Source organism: Castor canadensis, chromosome 15 (genome assembly GCF_047511655.1).
Source record: "Castor canadensis chromosome 15, mCasCan1.hap1v2, whole genome shotgun sequence".
Taxonomy (NCBI): Eukaryota; Metazoa; Chordata; class Mammalia; order Rodentia; family Castoridae; genus Castor; species Castor canadensis.
The window spans coordinates 4,488,581-4,509,198 of record NC_133400.1 but is presented as its reverse complement, the minus strand read 5'-3'; the positions used below and the strand labels follow the sequence as shown (position 1 = coordinate 4,509,198).

Sequence of the window (20,618 nt, the reverse complement as noted above, 5' to 3'; positions counted from 1 at the left end):
GAGGCAGGACCATTATTTTCCTCTTTTTTTTTTTTTTGCAGCACTAGGATTTGAACTCAAGGCCTCACACTTGCTAGGCAGGCGCTCTATTGCTTGAACCACTCCACAGCCCTTTTGTGATGGGCTTTTTTGAAAAAGGGTCTCACAAACTATTTGCCTGGGCTGGCGTCGGACCATGATTCTCCTGCTCTCCTGAGTAATTCGTATTACAGGTGCGAGCCACTGGTGCCTGGCGGGACCATCCGTTGAGTGGTCTGCTGGCAGGAACCCGAGATACCTGCAGTTGACTTCCACCTGGCCACTGTGAGCTGCAAATCACACGTTGCCTGCACTTTATATTCCGCAGCCAGGTGGCGCTGGCCGTCCACACAGCCCCAGACACACCACATTGACCATCTGTGACATCTTGCTTACCTGTGGACTTCCAAAAACTGCATCCTGACCCAGGCTGCTTTTCATTCCAGAGAAGCAGAGAGGTTAAAGTATATCTTACTAGATCCCTGATACGGGTCCTAATCACTCAAGAGTCACGTAAACGGTACTGACTTTACAGTAAGTAGTGTGTCAGTTATAATTTATGAAGCAAAGGTAAGCCAGTGAAGTAAACTTTTCTAACATCTGTATTTCATACTGGCATTCCAAGTGACGCGTCTGTCAACAGGCGTCTGTGGCCACCTGGTGAACAAGGCACTGAAGGTTTGAGGGGACTCTTTGCAGGCCTTTCCCCATGGTAGTGGCAGCCTCGGTATGGGCAGCATCCCCACTCCGCCCTTGTCTGGTTCCACTTCTGCTCTCAGGCGGCCCATGGTGGTGCTGATGAATCCACATTCAGCTCCAGGTGCTTCTCAGAATGAGCTGGAATTTTGCTTCTCTTTTTGCATTTCTGTCCAGAAGGCTCAGTCCCTGGGAAACACTTGCCCCAGCCCAGGCTGCCAAAGCCCCTCTGTGGTCCAGGTGCCCACAGGCCTGGCCTCCAGGGCCATGCTGTACCATTGTGCTCGGCCCTGCGAGTTTGTTTCTGACGTCACTCAGTGTGTCCTCCTGGGAGCCTGGGCCTACAGTAGCCCTGGGAGAGACTGAGGCAGCAGCAACATGGGGAGGGGGCCTCGCAAAGTTAAGGTACAGTTCCCCAGGTCTGTGAAGGGCAGCTCTTAGAAAAATCACAGCAGCCTCGGAGTCCCCGCCCTGCGCCAGGCCATGGAAAGGGGCCCTCATCCCACAAGAGGGGCCATCGGAGTCCCCACAGGCTGGCAGCCTCCTGTCCTTGCTGCCTTAGAGGGGGTTAGGAGCTGGCAGAGCTCTAGCTCATTTTCCTAAGGCCTGGTGTGTGAGCAGAGAAGCCCGGATGGGCAGGGTCCCTAGAGAGGAGGGGAGCACCCTCCTTTGGGAAGGTATCTGTTGGCTGTGCCCACACGGGGTGCCAGAGAAGGATCGCTGGAGATTTGGGATGCCATGACAGGCAGGATACTGGACCCCAGAATCACTTGCACAAAACCCTGAGAACCTGGAGCACATCAGTCTGTGCCTCAGTTTCCCCATCTGCAGATCCCTGGAGGGCCAGCTGTGGCAGATGACCTCTTAGGTGGGCTGCTTCCTGAGCACCACCCCAAGCCATCTTTCCCAGTTGTGCTAGACCACAGAGCACCTGGGCTCTGTCCTTCAAGCCCGTCTCAGGCACATAGCTTCCATCCACCCCAATTTTCCCCGTCTTCAGCCCCGGGGGCCTGGCCCAGCAGCTGTTTTCCAGCTTCTTTGGGCTGAAGTCTGAGTGCAACCCCACCTTGAGGCCCAACGTAAACCAGAGAAAGGGCAGGTGCTGAGGCGTGGAGGGGCCCTGCTTTCCGAAGCCCTTCCCAGAGTCTTCCTTTGGGTACAGCAGGGAAGACCCTCCCAGGGGCATTGAAGCAATGGCAGAGGCAGGACCATTCTTTTTTTTTTTTTTTTTTTGCAGCTCTAGGATTTGAACTTGGGGCCTCATGCTTAGTAGGCAGACACTCTTACCACTTGAGCCACTCTACCAGCCTTTTTTCAGAATGGGTTTTTGTTTTTGGGTTTTGTTTTTTTTTTTTTTTTTTTGACATTTGCGTGGGCCTGGATTCGCGCTACAGCTGAGGTAGCTGAGCTTTTAGACAAGCAACTATCCAGGGGCTGGCAATGAGGCTGGTGATGGGGTGGCACACCCAGACCAGAGATCTGGGCCAAACACAGGGCCTCTTGCCTGGTTCTGGCCTTGGTGTAAGCAAGGTGTCCCTATTATCAAGGTAAAGCCACTGAGGCTGTAGATGGATGCTCTGGTGGGGTGGCTTTGGGAAGGGGGCAGTCCACCAGGCCCCTTGAGCACAGCCTGGGGTTGGGGAGGCTTCTCTCCCCTGACCAGGTTCCCAGGCAGGACTTTGTGATGCCACAAACAGGCCAGCCTGGCCCCTTGTCCTACAGGGGCCCTGGGGCCAAATCGGGGGAGGGGCTGGGGGACTGCCAGCTCCACTGTGCCTGCTCCTCCCCTGCCAGCTGGCTGCCTCTGCCACCTGCATCACATCCAGCCGTTTATCAGGTGAGCGGGGTCCCTCAACAGAGGGGTTCTCCAGGGAGGTGGTGGCCAGGCCTTCTGGACCTAGAATGAGGAGGGTCACACTTGTGGCCACTAGAGAGTCAGGTGGACCTGGCTGCTCCTCACACAGCCTTGGTGAGTGCTGTGACCTCTGAGTCCCATCTCCCAGGCTATAAAGTGGACTTCCTGGCCTCTTCATGCTGGAACGTGCAGTGAGCGCCTTGAGGGAGGCCCACACACACTTCGGAGCATCGAGCGTGCTCAGAACACAGCATCTACCTCAGGCCGTAGAACTGACCGCCAGTCACTCCCGTCTCAGCCAGGCCCAGCCTCTCCTCGGGTTTCCAGCCCTAGTGGGGTCCATAGCACCATGTGGTCAGAAAGTCCCTCACCAAACCCTCCCCCTCCAGTGGACCCAGGCAAGCCCCTTCCTCCTGGTGGCCACGGGCAGTGCCTCTGGCTCTGTGGCTCTCACTGCCTGCATCAGGCCTCCAGGACAGCTTCCTTGCTCCTCTCTTCTTTTTCTTCATGTCACCAGCTCAGCAAAGGTGGACAAGACCAACTGAGAGAAAGCCTTTACTGAGCCTGATGTTGCAAGGCAGGGGGCAGCACAGGAGGGGTCTCCCAGCTGCTCACTGTGAGGGTAGCAGCCTGCTTACATAGCCAGAGGTGGGAGACAAGGGGGTCTGCACCAATCACAAGCCCCTCATGTAAATGAAGGATTTCATTTGCACCAATCACGATCTTCTGTTGGGCCTACGTGCTCCTCCCTCTCCCTATCTATAAGCGCCTGGAGGGCAGCCCGCTGGAGGGGGTGCCGGAGGAGATGCCAGTGTGGACGCCGCTGGCCTGCACCCTTTCCCAGGTTGCACCTGGCTGCTCTGACCCCGCCACAGCATGTGGGGTCCCTGTGTCTGGGATCTCTAGATTCAATCCACATGGGTGGATTTAGGGCCCAGGATGACCCTTTGCAGTTACATCTGCAAAGTCCCTTTTTCCAAAAAAGGCCACGTCCCCAGGTTCCTGGGGCTAGAATTGTGGACATGCATTTGGAGGGGACACGATTCAGCCCAGGGCGCCCCGTTGTCCCCTCTCTCTAGACATGATGGTATCTGACACGATGGGAGGCCCTCAGCCCCGGTGCTGTAACCGCTCGCTGGAGGGAGCTCTGACAGATACGACTCGTATAATAGTGAGATGTTGAGGAGAGGATTGAAAGACGAAACATCCAGAATATTCCAGATAGACAGTCCCTTTGGGAGGACCTAGAGCATCCCTCGTTTCTGGGTGGGCAACCCGTCACAGGGCTGAGGCCCTTGACCCTCGATTTTCTGCTGGCTTGTAGTCATTACCACTGGGCAGGACCATCCCAGGTCCTCCCCGCCTCCACTGCTCTCCTGCAGCCCCACTCCACACAGCACCCACAGGTGCTGGCCAGCCCCAGCACCTGGGGTGCTACCCCTTGAAGCCCAGCTGCATACCTGAACCTCTCCCACCCCAGCCTCAGCCTGCGTTGTGCTGCTCTGTGATTGTCACCCATCCCCACCCCTCGGTGAACACCACCACCACCCGGCGCCTGGGACCACCACGCCCCCAACCAACAGGCGGCCATGCCCAGGCATAGCTTGGCCTTCTGCCTCTGACTGTCTCTCGGGGGGTGGGGGGGGGGAGAAGAGAACAGAAAACACCTTCCCAGTGTGGGGGTTCAGATAAACAAATGAACGAGTAAACGTAAAGTATATGAAGTGGTGGAGGGGCCCGGGTGCAAAGGGCAGGAGGTGCTGTTTTGTGCAGGTTACTCTGGTCTCATTGAGAACTTGAATGGAGACCTAAGCAGACTGGGGAAAGTGAGGCGTGGATATCAGCGAGTATGGTAGGCCCAGGGAATATCATGTGCAAAGGCCCTGAGACAGGACCGTGTCAAGGAAGCAGAGAGGGGGAGAGGAGGGTCAGATCAGTGTTGGCCCCCCCCCCCCCCGTATAAACAGCAGGGGATGTTTAACCCCTGCTGGTACCTGCAGGGGCTGGTATAAACATACCAGGGTGAGAGGGTCCCAGAGGGGCGAGGGGCGCTGCTGACTTTGGGCGTGGTACCGGCTGCTGTGTGGAGGGAGCATTGAGTGGGTGGGAGCTGCTGTGGATGGGGGAGGGGCGAGCGAGAGTCAGGCTTGGCTCCGGGGGTTCAGCCTGAGCGGCAGGAGACCTCTGGGGAGGAGACATGATGCCAAGGCAGGAGTGCAGTCCGAGTCCCCAGGGAGCTGGGGTTCGCCTCCCCACCAGGCTGCACCTCCGTCTCAGGTCATCACCTGCCGTCCTGGGTCGTCACCTGCCCACATCCAGTTCCACCGACAGGTCCTGGTTGGAGGGAGCACATCACCAGAGGGACATGGTGTCCCTGCACACCTAGACCTCAGCCCCACTGTCCTCAGAGCCCAGCATGGCCCAGTGGCCACCCCACCCCACCCACCTCTGGCTCCCTCACATCCAGAGGAGGAGGTGGCTGGATGGGGTGGGGAGCAGGCCAGGCCCCAAGCCAGGAGATTACCTGGAGATGGGGTGCACCATGGAGGATCTGGCCAGGACCCAGGAATGCAGCCTTCTGCTGGGGCTCCTCCCGAAGCTGGGGTGCATGGGCAGGTAGGGGGTGGACAGTTGGAATCTAGGAACCAAAACCTAGGCCAGTCAGCCTGGAACTCTGCCCAGCTCTGCTCCCGGATTCTCCGTTGTGATGGCAGCTGGCACTTCTGCCGAGCCCTGGGCCAGGCGACCCTGTTCCCAGTCCTGGAAGGTGGCTGTGTCCATTATCTCCAGTCCATAAGGAGCTGAGGCTCAGTGTGTTTAAGCTACTTGCCTGGGTCACACATCTGGAAAGGGTCCCGCCTTACTTTTTTGTAATGCCTGTGCTCATCCTGAGTCACCTCTCCAGCCTCCCCTCCCCTGACCTGTCAAGTTTACAATGGGGTCCCACTGTGGCCATTAGACACACCCAGCTCTTCTAACACCCAGGCCTTTGCACGTGCTCTTTGTGCTTCTTGAGCACTCCTCACCCTTTCCTCAATCTCAGCGCAAGTGTCACCTCTTCAGAGAGGCCATCCCTGACTCCCATCTTCCCAAATCCCTCCTTGCTCTTCCAATAGCTCCCCAGTCAGCAGCCCCCAGCAAGCACCACCTCTGTGGGGTGGGCTGGAAACACAGCAGTGAGCAGAGGGCAAGGCCAGCACCACCCAACCAGGACCAGGATGGGCGGTCCGGGGGGGGGGCACTGCTGCCCTCATCCACCCGCATGGCTTGCTGGCCTTTGTCCCTGAGCTCCAGCTCATAACTATTCATGAGCTCGGCAGAGTACACCTTAAAGTAGCTGTCTCCCCGAGTGACTCTGGAGAGTCCAGGATCAAGGTGACCCCTGCTGCCTCCCCCTGCCCAGACACCCCCCCCCACACACACACCCGGGAGCTTCCGTTCTGCCCGCTCCATTTCTCCCCTCTGGCGTCTCTCTGCCCTTCAGCAAGAAAAACCCAGAGTGACTTCTCCACCAGCCCCAGAAGCACCTGCTCTCATTTCTGCAATTGTCCAGAGAGTGTTTAGTCCCCTCCAGACTGTGTTTTGCATCTCCTCAATGGATTCCTCTTTTGCGAACACGTTCCAGTTTTAGGAGTTTCTGTTAAGATGTGGGGCTCAGAACCAAGTACCTTGTATCAGTACCAAATCTATAGGCTATGCCCTTATTAATGTGGCATGAGATTGAAATACCATCCCATCCTTCTGCTCCTGATCCTCGTCTAAGCAGTGGTTCTCACCTACCTGCCTACATAATTCAGTTACCTGGAGTTTTTAAGGTCCCAGTCCCCAGCCATACCCCACTCCAATTAAAGTAGCATCTCTGGAGTTGGCTGTGAGTGGTTTTCCTGGGTGACCAGATCCAAAAGGCAGAGGTGCTGATGTCCCATGACTTCCACTGTCCTGACTCACAGAGTCCCAAGTCTGTAGCTTAGGGGTGACTGTCAGTACTAATACAAACTGTTAACCTCAGTTCCCAAAGTGTGTTCCAGGGAATACTAGCTCTGCAAGATGTCCCATGCATAGTTAGGGAATTTGGGAAACACCACTGTAACACCTTACTGCTAGCCACGTGAAAGGCATAAACACCATGAAATTGGGCTTCCTATAGAACTAACCAGAAGGGCTGTTGCAACCCAAGGAACCTGGGGCCTCGTCCAGCAGTCAGTCACTGCACCAACATTGCTGAAATGCCCCAAGCAGCCACTTGTTTATGAGGTTTGCACTGTACATTTGTACTGTCCAGGTGATAGGAAAATGCAGTCAGCCGGTCACACAGTCCTCACCTGGGGACTCCCCTGCCACACTCCCTGTGGATCCTGCCTTCCTCCCTTCCTCCCTCGCTGCTCTTTCCATTCTACCCAGAGGGGCACCCCATCCATCCTAAGAATATGCCAGAACCAGAATCAGGCCTAGGGCATCACCCAACCAGTAGAACTCTTGTCTAGCAAGCCCAAGGCCCCGGGTCCCATCTCCAGCACCCACAGCAAAAAGAGACTGTGCCAGAACCTACATAACGAGTGTTTGAATGATTGACGCTTGGCTCTTCAAAGCAATGCTGTAATGCATAACTTCAGATGGACGTCACCTCACACGGGTGCAGGACTGGCTCGGGCCACGAGTGTTGTCTTCATGTCAGATATAGCTAAATCCCCTCCCCCCAGAGGGCTTCTGACTGTTGTGCCTATCAGCCACACTGGAGGGCTGTGGTCACCTTTATCATGCACCTTCCTGTCCTTGTGGTCACCTGTTTTTGTGGTTTTCCGTCATTTAGTCTCAGAATCATTTCTTCTGAGAAAAGCTTTAGGCAAAGCGTTGATGGATGGATGAAAGAAAGGGGGCTGGGGTAAACAGTGTCATCTATAAATGTGGTCCCCAACTCAGGCCACCCCTCAGAGCCCTCAGGCAGCCAGGGGACAGCAGCAGCCTGTGCTGCCTGAGCTGTGGGAAAAGGGAAAAGAGCGTCAGTGGGCCAGAAAGAGCCAGGACTGCAGGGACGAAGCAAGATAGCATCCCTGGCCCTGGGATGCTGTCCCAGCCAGCTGGAACCCGGAGCGAGAGACAATGGTTCAATTTTTGGGAACCTTTGTGAACTGGGTGATAAGCACACCCACTCTCAAAGATGAAAATGGATGCATTCTATTAAAGCAAAGCTGGTCCAGTCTCAAACTCGTCACTTCGTGACCATTTTGCTACGTCTCCCCCCCCTGGCACTGTCTCCAAGTCACTTGGGTCTGTGGAGCTGTAGCCCTGTCCCCTTCCCCACTCTGCCCTTCTGAAGTGTCAGGCTGCTCACTTGAAGTTGATCACGGCGGGAGTGTTTACACCACAGAAATCCTCAAACTGCAACCTAGGGTTTTGCACACTGCCTCCGAAGGCTGGTTGCTAAATATTGGTGGGTCCCCACAGCCCCGGCTCTTGTCCTTGCCCTTGGACAGGGAAGGAGAGAATGGATCGAAGAGTTGGGAGCAATTAGCATGAGAGCCTCGGCTCTGGGCTGGGAGACCAGAGCCCCAGGCCAGCACCCCTGCAGGCAGGAGTGACGTGAGTTACCTAGGGACCAGCTGCTCCCGGGGGAGGCTTTAGCGCTCTGCTTCCGTAGCAAGCAAGTCAGCTCACCCGTGCTCTCTAAGATAACAAGAGCGTGACCTTCCATCTCAGTGGATTCATCACCCACGTGTCATCATCAGGAAGGCGGTGTTCTGTGTCAGAGCTGTGGGGACATGACTGCCGGTCCATCGCAAGCTGCTGACTCTGAGTCAGGGGCTGGCCTGGGCTTCCTTTGTGCTGCTGAGGCTACAGGTCTGGGGATCATGGCCCGGCGTGGACTAAACTGCTAGACACCCACCTGCCCTGCCTCCTCTGACAAGTACAAGGTGCTCGCTGACATCACAGCAGCAAGCGCGGACAAGTAGCAGCCAGGGGTACATGTGTGGCCCAGTGTGCAAAGCCAGGTGATGCAGGTGGGACAGCAGGGCACAGGACACAGTGCCCGAGAAACTTCCTGGCCGGCCAGATCTGGGAGCTGAGGGACAGAACCGGGGCTCATGCTCTTCAAGAATGTTCAGATATCCTGAATGTCAAGAGCACCTGCCAAGAACAGGAAGCAGAGGCTTAGTCAGCTCAGAAACCAGGAACTCCCAGACAAAGTCGCCACAGGGCCAGGAAGGAAACAGGAAGTCGGAAGAGAAGTCTGTGGAGGAGACACCAGGTACCACCAGCTGAGGAAGAGGCCAGACATCAAGGCAGAGGGACTCAGGCCCAAGGCTCCGCCTCTGAAAGCACAAACAAGGAACACGGTGACTGTCAGAGCAAAGAAGCAGACACCAAAGGGAACGTTCGGTGTGAATCCATTCATGCTAGCATCAGGAACTGCCAAAACCAACATACAGGGACAAAAAGCAGAAAAGAGGAGAAAAATTAACACAGGCCCATGGGAGCCTTGCAGGGGGATGGAGTGTGCTCCACATCTAAACCAGGCGTGTGCATCTGCAGATGACCTCGGCGTGTGTCCACCTGTGCTCACTTTCACTGGCTTTTATCGCGCATCCTGCTGGGCTCTGGGGACGTGACTGGGGAGGACAGGCCACCACCCCTGCCCTGACTGCACAACATCCCCAGAGGTCACAGGTTCTGCATGCTCAGAGTCTCACCCAGGTGGCCCAGAGGAGGCCAGACCACTGAGGGTAGGGGAAGCCCCAGGCCAGAGGCCACTCCAGGCAGAGCTGAGCTGAGAAAGAGGCTGTCCCAGGAACACGAAGATGGCGTGTGTTCTAAACACAAAGGACAGTTTTTCAGTTTGTGCAGGACAGAGAGGACATGGGCCACGCCTGTGGGCTTTCCATTGCTGGACTGTGAGGTTCAGCTGTGTGAGGAGAGAGGCAGGGCTGGTGTGGAGGGCCGAGCTCAGCAGAGCAGAGTGCTTCCCTGTGGCTGGACAGCCATCAGAGCTGGGCAGCCAGCAGTGCGGGGCAGGCAAGGAGCACCTGGCCAGGATGGATGAAGGAAGAAGGCTTGGTGGTGGCAGGGAGGGGAGAGGAGGCAGATGGAAGGTCACTGCAGAAGCTGGAGGTGGAATCAAGGGCTCCCTCTGGAAGCTGCAATTTCCTTCCCTGTGACCCAGCAGGTCTACTCCAGGTGTTCATCTGAATACCTGAACAAAAGCTGGCACCACACAAAGCCTGGCACAGGAATGCTCCTAGTGGAAGCAGGAAATAGCCAAACACCTGCCCCTGGAAAGAGACAAGTGTGCTGTCATGTGCTTGGACAGGGGAGCTGTGTCCAGCAGTGTAGACAGCCACTGGCCCCGACATCAACGTGGTGAATTTCAAAGACACAACATCCAGCAGAAGAGGCCAGACTTGAGAACATTCAGGATTCCATCCAAGTTAACGTCAAGAGCAGGCCAAGTCAGGTGCGGTGGTTCACATCTGTAATCCTAGCTATCAGGAGGCAGAGATCAGGAAGACTGCATTTTGAGGACAGCCCAAGCAAAATATCTGCAAGATCCCATCGCCGCCAATTCAAGCTGGGCATGGTGGCAGTGTACACCTGTCATCCCAGCTATGCAGAGAGGCACAAATAGGATTGTAGTCCAGCCTGACACTGGCATAGAGACCCTATCTCAAACATAATCACTGCAAAATGGGTCAAATTGATTTATCTGAACAAAAGTCAGAAAAATGCTACAGGGTTGATTGAGTGGACAGAGGAGCATCCTGGGAGGAGGGGCTGAGGGACATGGCAGAGTATAGAACTGCAGAAATTCACCAAGCTGTACACTTCTGACATGTGCACGTCTCTGTAGGTTATAGGCTATGCCTTATTTCATAAATCAATAATGAGAAAGCAGACAAGGTGACAGGACCTGGGGTCAGGGCAGACGGAGGGATGATAAAAGACAGGGCTCCATGCCCCATGCCCCACCTGCCGCTGCCAGCCCTGGAGTCCTCGGCCCCGACACAGCTGGGAGAAGCCTAATGCATAGATGCTGAGCTCGGGGCCACCAGAGTCCTGAGCATGACAGTTGTTGGGGGTCTAATGAGGCAGAATCATAGCAGGATCATAGGACCGTGGGCGTGGGGTGTTTGTTGGAAGCCAGCGCAGTGGTGGGACCCTCTACGCCTCCATTCTTGGGGACCCGTGGGATTCAGTGCATTGCAGAGCTCGGGGTCTGACCCGGCACTGTGGACGACGAGTGCACACTGGATAGATGGGAGGAGGAGGCCAGGCCTCTGGGAAGCTATGTTGCCACAAGTCACTATATACTGTGCAAGTGACTGCCTGGAAGACACCCAGTCCCGTGGCCTCTACACGGGTTCCAGCCAAGGTCAGCCTCACAGGTGTGTGACTTTCAGAGCGGCCACGAGGGGTGGCAGGCCTGCTGTTGCTCTGTGGTGAAATTCCTAGTGACTGTGAAGCGAGGACTCCACGTTGCATTCTGCCTTGGGAGTTATGTAATTAGTCTGGGTTCTGGCTGGGGAGGGGTCTCCAGTTAGCTGCAGGGAGTGGAGAAGGATTCCAAGATCAAACCAGCTGTGCAAGGGGTCAGGGCCCCAGAGGCAAAGCTGCAGGCACAACACTGCTGGGGCCACTGGGAGATCTGGGGTTAGAGGAGAGACACCGGTCTCCCCATGAGGCCCAAGGTAAGCCTGAACTGGAGCAGGCAAGTGGTGTACCTCGGGGGACATGGTCTGTTTCTCCTGGCAGAAGGCCCCAGCCAGACCAGTGTTTTCTACCCCACAGAAGGAAAAGGTACATGCACAAACTCCAGAGGAAAGAAGGGCTCGTGGGGTGGCTGTGCTTGCCCAGGACAGGCCAAACAGACTGCTCTCAGGGAAGGAGGAGGGGCCCGCACCACACACCCCATGACCTTTGCCCCCAGTGCAAGCCCTGGGGCACTCTGGCTCCCATATACCTCTGTGTGAGTGCGCATATACATACCCACAGGCACACACACACACACACACACACACACACACACCTGCAGGCCTGCAGACATAGCACACATGCCCACTCGTGTTCACATGTACGTGCACACGGACATGCACATATGTACACATCCATGTGCACACACGTGTGCACTTGCCTGTATACCCTATGCCTCCTCCCCCACCACACACACAGCTTCCTAGAGGCTGGGCCTCCCTAGCAGAGCTCCTCTCATTTCTTCCTAGGGACGGAGCAGCTGTGACCTGTATGCTTTCTTGGGACAGTTGCTATGGTCCAGGACACACAGCCATCCTTCCTAATCTTCCAGTATTTTTTTTTTTTTTTTGGCAGCACTGGGGTTTGAATTCAGGGCCTCACAATTGCTAGGCAGCCAGCCCTGTTCTGTGTTGGGTATTTTCAAGATAGGGTCTCGTGAACTACTTGCTTGGGGCTAGCTTCCAACCACGATCCTCCTGATTTCTGCCTCCAGAATAGCTAGGATTGCAGGCATGAGCCACTGGCGCCCTGCCCTCATTGACTCTTATTCATCTTCCTGTTCCCAGCACAGTCAGATTGTCCTCAGGGAGGCTTTTCCCGACATAGCCACACTGGTCCTTGTGACAGCGTGCTTATTCGGGGCTCTGTGCTTGTCTCCTCAAGGTCAAGGCCTGTGTCTGTCTGCACTGTCGCATGCCCTTCCCAGCACAGTGCCTGCTGCATAAGTTCCCCTCTGATGGAGTAAACAGAGAGCAGACGCTTTCAGCCCCTCCCCCAGAGGTCACTGCTGCCTCAGGGGAAAGCACATGGGCTGGACTCCAAGGCCGGCTCCCCTTGGATGCCCCTGGGTGAAGCTCTCCCCTGCTGGACCTCGGTCTCTCTGCCTGGGACAACCGCCTCTGAGTGTGGCATCCTCGTGTCCAGGACTCCATGTCCTATGCTTTGAAGAAAAGGCTGCAGAGACCTCTGGGTCTCTGAGGAGGGCACAGAGCAGGACAGCAGATCCCACCACTGGCTAGGGAGACACACGGAAGGGAGGGGAGTGGGATAGGAGGAAGAGGCTGTGGTGGCCTGGAGTCAGGTCCAGAGCCTCAGTAACCACAGGTAGACAGGCCCATCCTTGCCCAGGCACATGAGGGAGCACAGCCGGCTGATGGGAGAGCCAGGCCTGGCTTGAGGGTGTTTGGCCTTGAAGTCTCAGCTCTTCCCTCAAAGTACCCCCTTACTGACTGCTGGAATCACCCCCAGACAAGGACGTCCTGGACTGCTGCCCGGGCAGTACCGTCTCTCCGCTCCTCTCTCTGCACGCGCGCATGGCCTCCAGGCCTGCCCAGGCCTGACAGAGCCTGCCAGTGGCACCCAGCCCCACAGAGGGCGGCAGCAGACAGGTCCACATGGCAGGTTCCCAGCCCACTGTGGGTGGGGGGTTGGGGTGAGAGGAGTACAGCCAAGAAGCCAGAGCCTGTCAGGTCCTGCCAGATGTAGCCCAGCCAGTAAGGCCCCCTCTCCCAGCCATACCTGCCCCATGCTTATCACGAGGCCCCAGGTTCCACAGTGGGTCACTCTCACTCAAAACTTGACCAGCTGTACATGGTCCCTGCAAAACCTTGCAAATCAGCTCAGCAGTGGTGGCCCTGACCGAACCTCGAATTGGGGCCGAGGCTGCTGCAGAGCACAAAGGGAGAGGGATGATGGGGAGGACTGCAGTGGTGAAGATGCTTGTGACCACGGTGACGAGGATAAAGATGAGGATGACTAACCAGAGGCAGCCCGAGGCTGTGCAGCCTCAGCTCAGGGTGACATCAGACAGAGTAGAGCTCATCATCTCCAAGACCAAAAACACCCACAAGCCTCTTGCATTTGGGGAGGAACTGGGGGGATCTGCAGCAGGGCCAGACTGCAGGGTGGCTGCTGTCAAGGAGCCTGGCTCAGCCCTGCCCATGCACCACGGATGTCTTCAGTATTAAGGGGCTGTTAGCCCCAGGGTAGGGAAAGGGTGATTGGGTTCAGAATGGTGACTTTGCCTTGGATGTCACAGTCACAGCCTGGCCCTGCCAATTCAGCTCTACCCTGGCCCTCTTCACTCTTGCTCTCCTGGTGATCTCTGGTCCCTGCTTTGCACTCTGCATCCTGGGTTACACTCTAGCCAAGCCCTCATGCTCCCCACACCCCAGCCTTCAGGACAGCTGGACAGGATGACAGACACTGCACACTCCACAAGCACAAGTCCCAACTCCAGGACCTTGTTTCACTCCTGGTCTCTTCCTCTCACTCTAGGTCTCCCACTCCGCTCCCCCAGGGGATGTGCTCACTCATGTCACTGCTCAGACTGCAGCTTTCTTGACATCTCTCTCCTTCCGGTGCACCCCAGCTGTGACTACAGTCAGCTCAACCAGTGAGAGTCGCCAGTGCTCGGCTCTTCCCACCCTGCATATTAAGTTGGGGGCTTACAGCCAGTGCTGTGGGGGTCTTTACACGGCGGGGATTGACAGCTGCCACAAATCCAGGCTTTTGGCTTGGGTGTGGTGGGGGAAGTCCATTGTTCAGCATCGAGCACTTTTGCTCACTTCCCTGCATTAGTCCATCACCAAGGCCCACTGAGGCTCACTCCAAGATGGATCCTGACCTGTCTGCCTTCTAACTGACCTGTATGCTGGGCCAGGGTGGCCGGCTCTCCCTGAACAGTTATGGCCCTTGGGATTCCCTAGGACAACCAGAAAATCCAGAGTTGTCTTGCAGCCTGCAGGCTCTTAGGACACCACGAACACCCCCTCCTTCCAGGGTTCCTCCAGCACATCAGCCCCATCTCTAGCTGGGGCTTTGGTACAGAAGACTCTGCCCTGCTTCCTGTCAACCACAGGCTGCCCACCCCACCCCCGGCTACCAAGCCCATCCCAGCAGGAAGTGCTACCTTTTCCAAGGGCCTCCCACAACCACGCTACCCTAATCATCTTATTCTCTGCAAAGCCCCTCATGTTTTCTCCACCCTGACATAGATCACTTGGGCAGGCAATGCTTGTTAGTTTGTGTGGCCTGCCTTGAGAAGATGGGGGCTCCTGGCAAACAGCAGCCAGGCTAGGAGAGTCCTTGGTAGGAGACCAGCCCACAGGGCTGGGAAATGCCAGGCCAAGGTCATCTCTGCTCACCCAAACAGCAGAAATCCAGAGATGAATCCAGAACAGTTTGCCCAGACCAGAATGAGGCGAGGCCGGGTTTCCCAGGGGAGCAGCACACACGGGTGGAGACCACCCACCCAGGAGAAGGACCACATGCTAGGCTGGGCCTCTGGATCAGGTCCTGCAGGCAGTGGTCACTGAGTTGGGGGCAAGCGGAGGGCAGCAGGAAGCTGTGGAGGAGGTCAGTAGTGGGGAAGGACCTGATAGGAGGGCTCAGGAGGAAAGGGCTAAATGGCCCAGCTTCCCTCATCCTTTGACTGGAGCCAGAAACCCAGCATCTCTTCCTGGGACGCCCAGGCACGTGGAGCGGTGGTTTCTTCTGCAGAGAAGTGTGGGAGAAGCTCCAGGCCAGGCCCCAGCCCTGCTCCTGGGAGAGGCCCAGCTCACATGGCCTTCACCTGTCCCACCTGTTCCCACCTGTCCCACAGAGGAGGCCAGCAGAGTTTGCAGAGCCTGATAAGGGCTGCAAATAGGGGACTTTTTTTTTTTTTTTTAAGCAGCACAGGAGACAAAAGCAAAAGAGAGGACCAATGGGCAAGCAGGCCGGTTCCAAAGAGCAAACAGCTCGATAGTCCCAGCCGCTTGGGCCTCTGGTAATGAACTTGAGCCAGAAGGGGTTATAGCTGTCTACAGGAACTGAAAATGTGGGGGCAGGGCTGGTCAGACAGGTTGGCAGCCTGGGGTCCATAGACCCCTAGTGCTGCAGAATGACATCCCAACATGGGAGGAACCTGGACTCTCATTCTTAGCCACTATCCCTATTGATGAGTCATGGATAACTGGCAGGCCTGTAAAGCAGGTGGGTCCCAAGTGTCAAAGGGATGAGGGAGGCCTAGACTAAAGTGCCAGTCCCAGAGGCCAGCAGGCTTCTAGGGGGCCCCAGTGCGTACTCAGAGATGAGGAGCCTTTGTGGAAAGAAGCTGTCATCGGAGGGTCCCCAGGAGTGGCTGAGGCAAGTGGCATGTGTCTTGCTATGCTTGCAGACTGGTTGGAGGATGGTGTAAATGGGGCCTCAGAGGTTTCTGGTCCCATTCAGTGGTCTTATTTTTGACTGTGTGTGAGCAATAGACCCTTCAGAAGGCTCTGGAAAACGCTGAACTGTTGGTCCATTGGGTAGCGGGCAGATCTGGGGATCTGCACTTCCAACAGGTTCCCAGTGCTGGAAGGCAGTGGTCAGGGGCCACACCCAGAACCGCCGCCTGCCACATGCCCCACATTTCTCACTCTCAGCCTGAGAGTGCTGAACTCTCGCTGGAGGAACTGTCTTTCCTGGTGTGCCTCAGTGTTCTGTCTTCACCTTTGGCCAACTCTGTTACCAAAAAATTATGCATATAGAGATGTATGTAGCATAAAGACATCAGGGGCCAGCTAGGCTCAAAAATATTTGAGGAGTCTGCAGGGTAGTGTGAGGGCGACAGAAGGAGCTGGTTATTCAGTTGATACTTGCTGAGGTGCCAATCTGTCCTGGGCCCTGTGCTGGGCATTTGTGTTGCATCACAACAAAGCACAGGAAATGCTTATTGCCCTGAACTGTGCCCTGAACTGTATTATAAAGAACGACTGTGTTGTTCCTTATAATACAAAACCAATGAGAAGTAGAACTTAAAAATCCATCCACAGATCCTGGGCGCCTGCAACCCGTCCAACTTCCTCCTCCCTCCCCTGCTCTGTCCAGTTCCCAGTTCCTGCCTGTGGCTGCACAGCACAGTTTCGTAATTTGCTTGTCTTGGTCTTTTCGTAAAGAATTGCCCTGCTGGACTGGACTGTTTGGGAAGAGGAAGGGGACAAGCGAGGGTGGAGGGGGGCGAGGGGCATGATCAAAGCACATAAATGCAGGTATGAAAATGTCATAATGAAACCCATTATTTTCTTCAACTAATAAACATTCAACGTGTAATGGTGAGAAGCCAGGCTGGGCAAAAATGACAGCGAATATCTGAATACCAAGCTAAAAGTAGAAAGGGGGTGGGAGTGTGGCTCAAGTGATAGCACCTGCCTAGCAACTTGGAGGCCCTGAGTTCAAACCCCAGGATAGAAAAAAAAAGAAAGTTGCCTTCAACCTCCTGATTCTGCTCCTGCCACTCCGTGAGGCTGCATCGGCTGCCCCCCTGCGGGTGCTTTCCCTTAGGACCTAGATTGGAATTCTGGGCCCAAGCTCGGGGGGAGTGAGAAAAGATGCCCTCAGTGAATATCAGGAGCACTGAGTGGCTCTTTGGGCTTTCCTGAGGCCCCTAGGTGACTAGGGCTCTGCCAACCCCCCTGGTCTGGTCCCTCTGACAGCTCTTTTCTGTTATACTGGTGACTTCATGCAGCTGCCCAGTGAACAAGGAGGTCTACACGTGTGTGCAGGTGTGACCTCCACAGCCAGGCGATTCTAAGATATACCTTCCTCATCTCCCAAAGCCACAAGGACCAAGGCTCCTGAGGCAGACTCCCTGTGTCTGTAGCATTGGCCCGGGATGGCAGGATCTCAGGGATGGGGTGTCAGTGTGCATCTGAAATCACCCCAGTGTGCGGCAGGAAAGGGACACGTAGCAAAATAGGGTGTCACCATCCCCATCTCACAGATAGGGAAATGGAAACCCAGGGAGCTTAAAGCCACCTGCCCAAAGCTACACAGTTGAAAGTGATGGTGCGTGAACCCTGGGTGTCTGAGGCCACAGTGCTGCCCTTTGTGCACTTGGGCTGGACCCTCGTCCACCCAGGCTCTGAGGCATGCACACACCCTTCTGCCAAGATCTTCCCCTGGTTTTTAAAGAAAAGGGGATGGAATTAGACAAGCAGAAGATGTGGCTCCCTAAAGGCTTCAGCACTGTGCCAATATGGGTCTGGGACCTCACCTGCCCTCTTCTTCCTGTGACATGGGCCCTGGGTCTCCATGGCAGCTGCCTATGCTAGCCACTTTCCTCATGCTGAGCCTGGTTGCTTGCACTGTGTCCTGGGGCAGCAAGCATGGGATCTGGCGTGAGGAGTTGGGGTGGGAGTCTCTCTTTCCTCCCCCCTGCCCTGCTGTGCTGCCTTGGCCTTGGCCACATCCGGTGGGTTTCTTCATCTGTAAACTATAGTCGTTACTGAAAACATCGGCTGTCTCTAGATTGCTGGGAGAATCAGCCAGAGTGAGGGACAAGTCTCTGTACACAGTGTAACTCTGGACAAATATTAGTTGTGTGTCATATGCCAGAAGGGCCTGTTCTCTCCATGCCAGAGCCCCAGGCTGGATGGGATCAGGATCCCAGTTCCACCCAACCGCGACTTGGTTACACCTCACCCGCTCCAGCCTCAGCTTCCTCTACCCAGAGCAGGGAATAGCAGACCGCACCTCTTTGCTAGATATGTGTGCACATCGACTGCACCATCGAACACACCAGGTAGTCAAGTACCTTGCGCAGGGCAGCTAGGTGGTGGCTATCTGGTGAATACAGACAGTGCCAGGTTCTGTGCCTCTGAGGCCACGGCAGGCAGGAGGCTCCATTGCCTTACTCTCAGCTTTTCTCCTGCAGGTGTGCAGCTCTGCAGTTGCAGCCCTGGGTTCAAGCCCAGCTCTATCTCTTGTGCTCTGTGACCTTGGGTTTGAGATGGGCCTCTCTGAGCCACAGCTGCATATAAAGAACCACCTAGTCATAGCACCCAGCAGAGGCAGAGCTGTGAGAGCCTCTGGTTGAGGAAAGGGAGATGAGGAGGGTCCCAGAGATAATTTGCTAGGGAGAAAATAGTGGTGTGAACCACAGGACCTCCATGGCAGCATACCAGGCGTGTCCAAGCCCTCCCCCACTGGCCCAGCCTGAGCAGCCTGCAGGGGCTGGAGTGGGCCAGGTCTGAGCCCCTCATGCATGCCAGGTCCTTCTGCCTATGCCCACGCCAGCAGCAGCAGTACTGAGTACTCAGGGAACTGAGGCTCAGAAGGAAAGACCTCTCCCAGCCACTTACCATACTCCGGGGTGAACAGCTCTCCTGGATGACAGGTCCTGTGGCCCCCAATGTCCACTCATGTGGGCAGCAGCTGCAGAGGCCAGGCCAGTACTGTCCATGGTGGCTGGTGTGAGTCCCAGAAAAGTCCAAGTAGTACTTAAGGCAAGAGAAGAAACTCGGATGGGGCTTGGTCCGATCAGAAAGTTTTTCTAACCCAGCCTGTGAGGACTCTCCTTATTTTCACTTCAATATGTAGTTCATCTAAAATTATTATTATTGTTATTTTGGCACCACTGGGTTTTGAACTCAGGGTCTCAAGCTTGCTAGGCAAGCACTCTATCTCTTCAGTCAGTCTTGTTTTGTGTTGGTATTTTCAAGAGAGGGACTCTCGAACTATTTGCCTGCGCTGGGTTCGAACCACAGTCCTCCCGCTCTCTGCTTCCTGAGTAGCTGGGACTACAGGCGTGAGTCACCTGCACACAGCCCTTATAAAATTATTAATGAGACACTTTATCTTTTTTACTACTAACTCTTCAGCCTCTAGTGTGTATTTTACACTTACAGCTGAAATTGCCACTTCACATATGTCCTGATTGGGGTGGACTTACGCTAAAAGATAATTTCTTGTGGATCTGAAAGTTGTATTTCCCTGGTGCCTGGCAAGCCCACTTCCAACACCCTGGATGGGGGGGGACCACAAGGGACACTCATCTGAACTGAAAACCCAGAAGAAGCAGGGCAGGTTCGGGGACCCAGGGCCACCCCAGAGTGCCATGGAAAGCCGTCCCCACAGTGGGCCTGCAGAGGCCGACTTGCTGCTGCCTCTCCATGCCCATCTGGGTTGTTGCCCTTTTGCCTACTGTTGACATTAGCTGTTTTTTATCTTAGCTGAGCTCTCTACAAACAGCTCAATAATTTAGTTTCCAATTACCAACTGGCATGCAAAACAGTCCTCGTTAGAAAGTCCACATTGTACCCCAAAACTCTCCAGATCAGCAAAACCCAGATAAGCGGCCAGGGCCAGCAGGGCAAAAGGGGGGAGGCACAGAGTTAGGGGAGGCCCAGGAGAGGGTCCAAAGATGCTGTTTCCTTCCTGGTTCTCCCCCAGCACCCCCATCTCCAAGCTCCCCATGCTCCCCTCAGCAGCTGAGGCACACCAGGATGGGAGTCTGTGGCGCTGGTGCAGGTCTCTTCGCCTCAGTTTATACACCCAAAAGCACAAGCAAGACGCTGCCCGGGGGCTGAGGAGTGGGGCGGTAGAGACAGCAATGTGGTTCTGAGGGTTGGGGGAGCATGCCGGCTCTCAGGGAGGCCCCCACTGTGTTCAGAACCTGCCCAGATCCCGGTGTGGGGAAGATGATATTCAGGGTGTCCAGGATATTGATCACAGACATGGCTGGAACAGAGGCCCAGACAGGACAGCCTTCCTCCCCAGGTCACACAGCATACCTGCAGTGGGCTCGAAGCCAGCCTGGGAGCTTCTTGATGCTCCTCTGCAGTGAACTGTGTCACTGCTGCCAAGCACACCATGAGGAAAGGGCTGCTTCCTGCTGGGTAAACTGAGACTGTGAGGAACAGAGTCCTCCAGGGCAGCTCATCCCACTCAGGCTCATGCAGCTACACCCTCACACCAGGGCTATGGCCAGAATCCAGCCCAAGAATAAAATGTACACTCCTTGTCCAAAATAGATTAAAAATTTTAAGGCAGTGACAACAGAGCCTTAAACCAAGCTCAGGGCTGGGGGCGTGGCTCAAGCGTAGAGTGCTTGCTAGGCAAAGGAGGCCCTGGACCAACTCCCAGTACTGCCATCACCGCCCCCCTCCACAAAAAAACCACCAAGCTCTGGGCCCTTCTGATCTCGGGGGCCCTGGGCAAAGATCACAGCCCTTGAGCCCATAAGGGAGGGTGCCTGCCAGCCCTGCTCACCCCTCCACCTCGTCCAAGCCCTCAGGATACTCAGGCAGCCATCTGCCAGGCCTGTGCTTGCCCATTGGTCCTA

At 55.6% G+C, this 20,618-nt stretch overlaps 1 protein-coding gene across 4 annotated transcripts; it reads right to left on the bottom strand.

Annotated features, from left to right (window-relative positions):
- Positions 1-379: 379 nt before the first annotated feature.
- On the bottom strand, positions 380-20,474 carry LOC141417341 (uncharacterized). Of its 4 annotated transcripts, none has more exons than XM_074055571.1 (5): positions 20,068-20,474; positions 18,637-18,774; positions 5,094-5,168; positions 4,855-4,903; positions 380-4,753 (listed from the first exon to the last, which is right to left on the bottom strand). In XM_074055571.1, exons 2-5 carry the CDS (start codon positions 18,735-18,737, stop codon positions 4,547-4,549), a joined length of 432 nt encoding a protein of 143 aa, XP_073911672.1. In that variant the 5' UTR covers positions 18,738-18,774; positions 20,068-20,474; the 3' UTR covers positions 380-4,546. The 4 variants fall into 4 exon arrangements, with proteins under 4 accessions (XP_073911672.1, XP_073911671.1, XP_073911673.1 ...); XM_074055570.1 differs by having other exon boundaries at positions 5,094-5,221; positions 20,068-20,473; XM_074055572.1 differs by having other exon boundaries at positions 5,094-5,207; positions 20,068-20,465.
- Positions 20,475-20,618: the final 144 nt, after the last annotated feature.

Bases quoted from the DNA above. Each gene is read 5' to 3' on its own strand.
- LOC141417341 (XM_074055570.1), bottom strand. From the start codon at position 20,148: ATGGTGTGCTTGGCAGCAGTGACACAGTTCACTGCAGAGGAGCATCAA. The intron at 18,775-20,067 runs GTATGCTGTGTG...TCTTGCCTTAAG, and splicing joins TGGCTTCGAGCCCACTGCAG to TACTACTTGGACTTTTCTGG. The intron at 5,222-18,636 runs GTAAGTGGCTGG...TGACTGGCCTAG, and splicing joins GCTGTTCACCCCGGAGTATG to GTTTTGGTTCCTAGATTCCA.